At 39.5% G+C, this 10,592-nt stretch overlaps 1 protein-coding gene and 1 long non-coding RNA gene across 2 annotated transcripts; one reads left to right on the top strand and one right to left on the bottom strand.

The window, feature by feature from the left end:
• Nucleotides 1–364: 364 nt before the first annotated feature.
• LOC139544362 (lysozyme C II) lies at nt 365–3,936 on the top strand. The gene is made up of 4 exons (XM_071351387.1): nt 365–611; nt 906–1,067; nt 2,898–2,976; nt 3,325–3,936. The coding sequence occupies exons 1-4, from the start codon at nt 485–487 to the stop codon at nt 3,389–3,391; spliced, it is 435 nt and encodes a 144-aa protein (XP_071207488.1). The 5' UTR covers nt 365–484; the 3' UTR covers nt 3,392–3,936.
• On the bottom strand, nt 3,614–6,026 carry LOC139544363 (uncharacterized). Its single transcript, XR_011668856.1, has 2 exons — nt 5,615–6,026; nt 3,614–5,118 (listed from the first exon to the last, which is right to left on the bottom strand). It is a non-coding gene; the product is annotated as an uncharacterized lncRNA (long non-coding RNA).
• Between the last annotated feature and the right edge of the window lie 4,566 nt (nt 6,027–10,592).

A 10,592-nucleotide genomic window follows, 5' to 3' on the forward strand; every position in this document is an offset into this window, starting at 1 on the left:
AAATCGGTGTATGCTACCAATAAAAGTTTATTTTATTTGATCTATTGGGCATAATGATGATACTGAAAAATACAGTACCTTAAATCTAATCTACTGGGCATAATCATGATACTGAATATACACTTTTTAAACACTGAATTAAGTCTTTGTCTTAAAAAATACCCACTATGCGTTTAATACTGTATCTAAATCATATGTTATGACATTTTGGGACTGTCATATCTTTGTGTCCTTTAAGTAAACAAGCAACCACCAAGAAAAAAAAGTCTGCCTAACAAAAGGTTAAATGGGAAAACCCTCAGTTTCACAATCACTACTTTTTGCAGAAGCTGTTGGCACATATCTATTGTGTAAATAGTGTGATATCAATGTCTCTTTCATCCTGAGCCTTTATAAGGAAGCTGCAGTTTACTTGTTCACACTTTTAGAGACACAGGCCTTCTTTTCATCCAATCCATTAGACCTTGCTGTCTGTCTGTTCAGAATGAGAGCTCTTGTTGTTCTCCTGCTTGTGGCTGTGGCCAGTGCTAAGGTGTATGACAGATGTGAGCTGGCCAGAGCGCTGAAGGCATCCGGAATGGATGGCTACGCTGGAAACAGCCTCCCCAACTGTGAGTGATAATATACTTGATCGTGGTCTTTGAGGATATGTGTGTGTGTGTGTGTGTGTGTGTGTGTGTGTGTGTGTGTGTGTGTGTGTGTGTGTGTGTGTGTGTGTGTGTGTGTGTGTGTGTGTGTGTGTGTGTGTGTGTGTGTGTGTGTGTGTGTGTGTGTGTGTGTGTGTGTTGTGTGTGTGTGTGTGCGCATATGGTTGTATGTTTATGAGCTCCGAAAATATCTTACCATAGCTAACCTTACACTGAGGATAATGTTGACATCCACCGCGTGACTATATGTCCTCTAAGGGGTGTGCCTGTCTAAATGGGAGTCGAGCTACAATACCCAGGCCACCAACCGCAACACCGACGGCTCCACCGACTATGGCATCTTCCAGATCAACAGCCGCTACTGGTGTGACGACGGACGTACCCCGGGGGCTAAGAACGTCTGTGGTATCCGCTGCAACCGTGAGTAGCCTGCATACCGAATGGCATCGCATACATAGAGCATTACTTTTGACAAGAAATGTGCCGGGTTGAGGGCTATTGGCAGTGTACCCCTTGACTTATTCCACTTATTTTGTTGTGTTACAGCCTGAATTTAAAATGGATTAAATAGAGATTTAGTGTCATTGGCCTACACACACACAATACCCCTTCATGTCAAAGTAGAGTTATGTTTTAAGACATTTTTACAAATTCTGGAGTGCAAATTTGCTTAACAAGTCACATAAGTTGTGTGCAATAATAGTGTTTAACATGATTTTTGAATAACTACCTCATCTCTGTACCCCCACACATACAATTATCTGTAAGGTCCTTCAGTTGACCAGCGAATTTCAAAACACAGATTCAACCACGAACACCAGGAAGGTTTTCCAATGCCTCGCAAAGAAGGGCACCTATTGGTAGATGGTTAAAAATTTAAAAAAGCAGACATGGAATATCCCTTTGAACATGGGGAAGTTATTAATTATACGTTGGATTGTGTATCAATACACCCATTCACTACAAGGATACAGGCGTCCTTCCTAACTCAGTTGCCAGAGAGGAAGGAAACCACTCAATGAGTCCAATGGTGATTTTAAAAAGTTACAGAGTTTAATGGCTGTGAAAACTGAGGATGAATCAACAACATTGTAGTTACTCCACAATACTAACCTAAATGACAGAATGAAAAGAAGGAAGTCTGTACAGAATACAAATATTCTAAAACATGCATCCTGTTTGCAATAAGGCACTAAAGTAATACTACAATGTGGAAAATAATTAACTTTATGCCCTGAATACAAAGCGTTATGTTTGGGGCAAATCCAACACAACACATCACTGAGTACCACTCTTCATATTTTCAAGCATGGTGATGGCAGCATCATGTTATGGGTATGCTTGTCATTGGCAAGGACTAGGGAGTTTTTTTTAGGATAAAAAGAAACAGAATAGAGCTAAGCACAGGAAAAAGCCCAAAGGAAAATCCTAATCACAAACCTGATTACTTCCCCTTTATTTAGCCCTCTGTGTTCATCAGTCCTGAGGTGTTATTGATTGTCTCTCAGGTTCAGTACGCTTCCCATGTTTGTTCTTTTGTATCTGTTCCGTATTAAACTCACCTTCTGCACCTGCTTTCCGACTCCCAGTGTATACGTAACACTGGGAGACAATTATATCTTTCAGCAGGACAATAACCTAAAACACAAGGCCAAATATACACCGGAGTTGCTTACCAAGAAGACAGTGAATTTTCCTGAGTGACATAGTTACAGTTTAACTTAAATCGGCATGAAAATTCATGACAAGACTTGAAAATGACTTCAAAAATCTCGCAATGATCAACATCCAACTTAATAAACAAAGAATAATGTGCAAATGGTGTACAATCAAGGTTAATAATACTTATGTAAATTAGATATGTCTGTATTTAATTTTCAATAAATTTGCACAAATTTCTAAAAACATGTTTTCGCTATTGTCTGTAGATGGGTGATAAATTCAATTTTGAATTTAGGCTGTGACACAACAAAATGTGTAATAGGTCAAGGGGTATTAATACTTTCTGAAGGCACTATAATGTTGATCTTACATAATTCTGATGTTACATTTGAATACAGTCAAAATGAGAATAAACAGACACTGGGGCTCCCGGCAGGCCTACTTCTCTATCGTAAAACCCTGACCCAACTTACCTGCATTGTTTCATTGTACAGTAATCTGCTGCTATTGTTGTTGTTTTTTAAGCTTTCGGGTCCTCCTGTTTCCCGGACGGTACTATGACTAAAGGTTTCCTCTTTCTTCTGACAGAGCTGCTAACTGATGACATCACAGTGGCGATCCGTTGTGCCAAGCGTGTGGTGTTGGACCCGAACGGAATCGGGGCATGGTAAGGTGGCAGGTTTCCCTGAAAGTACTATGTTACAAAAACATTTAAGTTACAAAAGAATTTGCCATACTTTATGTTACCTGTAGCCCAATATCACTCTACAAGGCTATGTATAAATGGGATTAGCTCTCACCTTTAGAAGAACTTAAATGGTAAGAACTGCCTGTACATGGTAATTATCTAACTGATATACTCCCTTAAAATTACCCTAAAATTAATGCCTACGTAATGTAAACCGTTTCCAAGTCTTCTATCATCCTTCAATTCCACATTATGTTCTGTTGTCTTATAGCTGATATTTAATGTCTATATATCAAATATCAACATGATGGTGTGTGTACATTTTAGGGTGGCTTGGCGCCTTCACTGTCAGAATCAGGACCTGAGGTCCTACGTGGCTGGCTGCGGGGTCTAAGACCATACTGGAGCAGCTGAACACTTCTCAACCCATTCTGAAGCAGACTTAACTCATAGGATGAATCCATTCTGTACTATCCATCAGCATCTGCAGCTTTAACTAGTAAACTTTCACATATTGATACATTTTAGATTTAAGCAATAAGGGCCTAGGGGGTGTGGTATATGGCCAATATACCACGGCTAAGGGCTGTTCTTAGGCACGACGCAACGCTGAGTGCCTGGATACAGCCCTTAGCCGTGGTATATTGACAATGTACCACAACCCCCCCGAGGTGCCTTATTGCTGTTATAAACTGGTTACCAACGTAATTCGAGCAGTACAAATAAATGTTTTGTCATACCTGTGGTATACAGTCTGATATACCACGGCTTTCAGCCAATCACCATTCAGGGCTCGAACCACCCAGTTTATAATACAGAGTAAATCACTAATAATCCGTTTTTCTGTATCAAATGTATCATCATATATACTGTATAATATTCCTTCATGTCAAATCAGTAAACAGCTCAACATGCTTACCCATAAAAATCAAACAAGAATATGTTTTATTTGTTGTTGGTGTTGTGTAGCAATGATAGATGATAGAGTTGTCTTATTATAGTCAAACTGTCATGTAATTTATTATGTATTTATTATTCAGCCAACATCATCATCTCTGAAATGGTGTAGTGCAGTATTGCTAAGGAAGCTAACAAGTATCAAAACATACAACAAGCCCATAGCAACAATTCAAAATCCTCCAGACAACTCCATCCATATCCATAACTCCATCCATATCCACAACTCCATCCATATCCACAACTCCATCCATATCATATGTTTACAAATGCGTATGAAATGCATAATGCCAGAAACTCCTTCAATTACCAATTACTTGCAGACTGTTCAGTGAGAATCTGGAGAAATTGTTGTAAAAGCATAGCAGCAGATGAATTCTAAAATTTAATTACTTCAAAATGTGAATGGATCTGTGAAAAACATTCTATCTTCTTTTACAACATACTCTACAATACTCCAAGGTCTATTTAAAAGAAAAAATATTTCCCCCCCCCAAAATTACAAAATAAAGACTATGGACATCTTCAAAGTACACTGTTAGTTAAAGAGTAGTTTTCCCAAAGTGCCGGTAATCATTTTTCTGAAGTGAACACACTGTAAATGCCTTGAACCGCTGGTCGTCCAACAAGGGTAAGACTGGTCCCAGGTCTGTGTGTTTGTACTCTTGCATGATAACGTAAACTGACTGACACTCAGGGTAGAGTAAAGCGACCTGAAGTTAAACTGCATTGAAATACTCAAAGTCCCATTCAATTTCCAGCTTTACATGGAATCCTTCAAGGGAACGTCAAACATAACCAATTTTAAAGGGATAGGTCACTCAAAAACGATATACTTTAGTATTTTGATCATAAGTTCACTGCTAATACAATCCCCCCGAAATCCCATTGTGCATGTCAGTAGTCAAGTTTTTCAGTACAGAGTAAAAACTGTGATGATGATGATATGTTTTGCATCATTACAGGTTTTTGAGTAAAGTGATCCTTTAACATGCTTTTGGTTAAACCAAACCAGAAGCTAGGACAGTAAAGGTTGGTTGCGATGCGAGGAGTATCCATCGAGCTCACATTCTGGTCTCCTCTGGTGGTCGATTCATGTAGTCCTGAACGGCCTGATGGTATGGTAGCCATTTTTTTGCGGATGCTTTTATAGACAAGATCCATCTGTGAACATGAACTTCAGAATTGATTAATTATCGCGAAGGTATTTCCAAGCATACAGTATTATGTCATGTTAAAAAGCTGTGCCTTTATTCCTTCCTAAATCAATGCAATAAGAGTTTACTTTGTGTAAAAAGTGTCAAAAGTTTATTTATAAACGTGCACAGGATACAACCCACTGGGCAAAAACGGGTTAAATCAACATTGTTTCCAAGCAATTTCAACAACAAAAAAACGTTGAATCAAAGTGGAAAATTGTTTGGATTTGCAAAAAGTCCTCAACTTAAGTAAGTTTTTTCTTTTTTTCAACCAACTTTTAACCTAAATCCAATGACATGGTGAACTTTTTTGTTGAATTCACATTAGTTGACAAATCAACCAAATGTAAATCAAAACTGGACATTGAAATGTTGTCTGTGCCCAGTGGGAACAGGTGTAAACAGTACAGTGAAATGCTTACTTAAAATGTGCCAACGTGTAAAATGTGTGAACATCTCACCGTTTGTTTTCCATGGGGTTTTCAGCACAGAGATAGAACGTTTTGAACTCTTCCGAAGGGGGTTTCAGTTCAATGGTGGATTTCTTGGATCCCAAGGACTGTTCCCTCACAGTGTACCCATGTAAGTAGATCCCCCCTGGAGGGAGTCAGATATATATATTACAGTAGTTAGCAGAGGAGGCTTCTAGAGGCAGTCAGATACTGTATATTACAGTAGTTAGCAGAGGAGGCTTCTAGAGGCAGTCAGATACTGTATATTACAGTAGTTAGCAGAGGAGGCTTCTAGAGGCAGTCAGATACTGTATATTACAGTAGTTAGCAGAGGAGGCTTCTAGAGGCAGTCAGATACTGTATATTACAGTAGTTAGCAGAGGAGGCTTCTAGAGGCAGTCAGATACTGTATATTACAGTAGTTAGCAGAGGAGGCTTCTAGAGGCAGTCAGATACTGTATATTACAGTATTTAGCAGAGGAGGCTTCTCCAAGGAGTGCAAATAATGTCATTTAATGGGTTAAAAAACAAAACCTCGCTAATAAGTTATTGACAACGAAAAACACCACACTAATAATGTCTCAGACATTGATTCCCATTCATTGACATATGGGTTAAACAGAATATGGTTTCTCATCTAAATATCATATCATCATGCATTTATAATTTATCTTTATCATCAATAACTCCTAATCAATCAATCAGTTTTTTATTTTTAATACATTTGCAAACATTTCTAAAAACCTGTATTTGCTTTGTCATTATAAGGTATTATGTGTGTAGATTTATGAGGGAAAAAATGTATTTAATCAATTTTAGAACAAAGCTGTAATGTAGCAACATTTTGAGAAGGTCAAGGGGTCTGAATACTTTCCGAATGCACGGTAGGTAAAGTCCATTCTCTGTTTTTTTTCTCATTTTCATCATTTCACTTTGTCGAACGAAAGTAACACAGGGTGAAAGTAACATGCCCATTTTCTCAGATAACACAGAAGCTAGACTGTCGTAGTGAAGTCAGCATGTTCCAAATGTGGAGGATAACCCCCCTGCCAAAAAACAGCCCAGTCTGACCATGTTTCTCAGAGTTATCAACAAAAAGTGGTTTTGAACGATGTAAGTTAAAAAAAAACATACCCGGAAGTGTTTTTTGGTTGTAGAGTTGTGTTTAGTTGTTTAAGGTTCCAAACATATGTTATTGTTTGAACACATCTAGTGACTTTATTACAAAATAGGTTTCAAGTATCATGCTAACTAGTCTTGGGTGTGTCCCTAGAAGAAGTTACAGGAGAGACGGGTGGGTCACACAATATAAAATAGTGACCTGGGCCAGTAACCGAAAGGTTGCTGGATTGAGTCCCCGAGCTGACAGGGTAAAAATATGTCGCTCTGCCCCTGAACAAGGCAGTTATCCCACAGTTCCCCGGTAGGCCATCATTGTAAATAAGAATTTGTTCTTAACTGACTTGCCTAGTTAAATAAGGTTAAAAAAATAAAATAATAATTTACAACCTCATTATTCAAATCGACACACAAATGAAATTATGTCTGATTATGTGAAATTATGTCTGATTTGTTGAAAGTAACGAGCATTACAAACCAGAAACGTAGAGATAAGACAGATATTGCGCACTTCTCGCCATATGTTACTCCCGCCCCACCGTTTGATACAAAAGTAAGGTTGCGGTAGGTCTGTTCTCTGTCTATTTAATTTAAACTCATTTACCCTAGGAAGGTAATTACAGTTGCTAATGGTAGAGGACATATTGTTTGTCATAATATATGGTGTCTCTAGCTCTATCGAGTAATTAGGAATTTTCGTCCCGGTTTTTCGTCCTTCTCTACATATAATGCTTCAGTCTGGTTTTAGACCCCATCATAGCACTGAGACTGCACTTGTGAAGGTGGTAAATGACCTTTTAATGGCGTCAGACCGAGCCTCTGCATCTGTCCTCGTGCTCCTAGACCTTAGTGCTGCTTTTGATACCATCGATCACCACATTCTTTTGGAGAGATTGGAAACCCAAATTGGTCTACACGGACAAGTTCTGGCCTGGTTTAGATCTTATCTGTCAGAACGATATCAGTTTGTCTCTGTGGATGGTTTGTCCTCTGACAAATCAACTGTAAATTTCGGTGTTCCTCAAGGTTCCGTTTTTGGACCACTATTGTTTTCACTATATATTTTACCTCTTGGGGATGTCATTCGAAAACATAATGTTAACTTTCACTGCTATGCGGATGACACACAGCTGTACATTTCGATGAAACATGGTGAAGCCCCAAAATTGCCCTCACTGGAAGTCTGTGTTTCAGACATAAGGAAGTGGATGGCTGCAAACGTTCTACTTTTAAACTCTTGACAAAACAGATATGCTTGTTCTAGGTCCCAAGAAACAAAGAGATCTTCTGTTGAATCTGACAATTCATCTTGATGGTTGTACAGTCGTCTCAAATGTGAAGGACCCTGATCTCTCTTTGATGAACATATCAAGACTGTTTCAAGGACAGCTTTTTTCCATCTACGTAACATTGCAATTGCAAAAATCTGAAGTTTTCTGTCCAAAAATGATGCAGAAAAATGAATCCATGCTTTTGTCACTTCTAGGTTAGACTAATGCAATGCTCTACTTTCCGGCTACCCGGATAAAGCACTAAATAAACTTCAGTTAGTGCTAAATACAGCTGCTAGAATCCTGACTAGAACCAACATTTTTTATCATATTACTCCAGTGCTAGCCTCCCTACACTGGCTTCCTGTTAAGGCAAGGGCTGATTTCAAGGTTTTACTGCTAACCTACAAAGCATTACATGGGCTTGCTCCTACCTATCTTTCCGATTTGGTCCTGCCATACATACCTACACGTACGCTACAATCACAAGACGCAGGCCTCCTAATTGTCCCTAGAATTTCTAAGCAAACAACTGGAGGCAGGGCTTTCTCCTATAGAGCTCAATTTTTTATTTAATGGTCTGCCTACCCATGTGAGAAACGCAGACTCGGTCTCAACCTTTAAGTCTTTATTGAAGACTCATCTCTTCAGTGGGTCCTATGATTGAGTGTAGTTTGGCCCAGGAGTGTGAAGGTGAACGGAAAGGCACCGGAGCAACAAACCACCCTTGCTGTCTCTGCCTGGCCGGTTCCCCTCACTCCACTGCGATTCTCTGCCTCTAACCCTATTACAACAGTCTTGAAGGAGTTCCCATATATGCTGAGCACTTGTTGGGTGCTTTTGCTTTACTCTGCAGTCCAACTCATCCCAAACAATCTCAATTGGGTTGAGGTTGGGTGATTGTGTAAGCCAGGTCACCTGATGCAGCACTCCATCACTCTCCTTGGTCAAATAGCCCTTACATAGCCCTTAGAGGTGTGTTTTGAGTCATTGTCCTGTAGAAAAACAAATGATAGTCCCACTAAGCGCAAACCAAATGGGATGGAGTATCGCTGCAGAATGCTGTGGTAGCCATGCTGTTTAAGTGTCACCAGTAAAGCACCCCCACACCATCACACCTCCTCCTCCATGCTTCACGGTGGGAACCACACATGCGGAGATCATCCGTTCACCTACTCTGCGTCACACAAAGACACAGCGGCTGGAACAAAAAAAAAGACATTAAATAATTATGCTTTCGTCTCTGTGTTGTCATAATTGTCTTTCAATTCGCAAGAGACTGAATGTGTCTGTCACGAGAATTTTCAATCCCAATGATAATAACTGACAATCAATAGCTCTGACCAATCCCCGAGATCTGTAAGACCATGGGTTTAATAATAATTAGTCAAAGACTCAGCTTATGCAAAAAGATAGAACAGTTTATTCACGAGAATGCTCTGAAGTCCATTATACAAAGACATCCATTTTATAGCTGCGCACATACTTCCACACAAACAGTAGGTATCCTACGCAAATACATACACACAAACAGTAGGTGAGTTTTATCCTTCTCCATAGTTCTCACCACTGCGTATCACTACCCAGCCGACAGTTCCATTCCCCCGAGATTAGGGAAACCTTGAGAAGTACTCCCTGTCCTCATAAGTCTCTCAGAGGGCTAGCCAGGTCGGTCCAAACACAGTTTAATTGTTCTCAGTTTTTTTCTTCGGCACACACATACAAGTTCAAATCCTAAACTACACCTTTCTCAGACAGTCTGTTTTTCCACTATACAGATACATTGTTTAATCTAATTCTGACTAAAACTACACACATCATCAGATTCTAATTTTATGATTCTAATCAATTCCATACAATTATAAGGTTTCAGAGTGGAATTATTTAATCATTATCTTTAAACATATAAATTATTTGATCAGTGTCTCACCAGCGAAAGCATCGAAGTGAGCGAAACAGCGCCCCTCTATCTCTCTACATGCAGGCCACTTTATCTGATGAGGTCTGGTCATGAAGAATTGCCGCCCGTAGCATTGAATGCATGGGAAGCCAGCGAGAATTTGGCCTAACCTTGATTAAAAGTATAAAATAATAGCCAATCAGCGTAGAGCTAAACTGAGCGAGCTCAACTGTGAATGGTCCTAGTGCGCCAAAAACAAGTGTCAAGGGAAGCCAGTTTCGATTTGGCTTCACTCCTATCACAGAGATTAATATGTCATCGACAGAAACAATTTGAATTGTTGCATCTTGTTGTGTTGTTGTCCTCTGGTAGCAAGCTAGATAGCAAAAAGTCCCCTTCCTAAATTAGCCATAGTTGGAGATAGGGATTTGGACTTGTGATTTTACTTTATTCTCCGTGCTGGAGATGATAAAGGCGATTCTGATCCAACCATAAAATACATTGTGCCTCTGGAATGAGAGGATGGAAGTTCAAAATGTAACTAGATGTAGAAGGCTAATGTTAACTAGCTAACGTTGCCCATGAAAGGAAGTTAGGCTAGCGAGCAAGCATTTTACCCAGGTAGCCTAGGGCAACAAAAAATAAAAGCGTGTACTGTATGACAGTGTCATTGACCGTTTCGTTAACATGAAAGAAA

This window comes from Salvelinus alpinus, chromosome 18, assembly GCF_045679555.1.
Source record: "Salvelinus alpinus chromosome 18, SLU_Salpinus.1, whole genome shotgun sequence".
Taxonomy (NCBI): domain Eukaryota; kingdom Metazoa; phylum Chordata; class Actinopteri; order Salmoniformes; family Salmonidae; genus Salvelinus; species Salvelinus alpinus.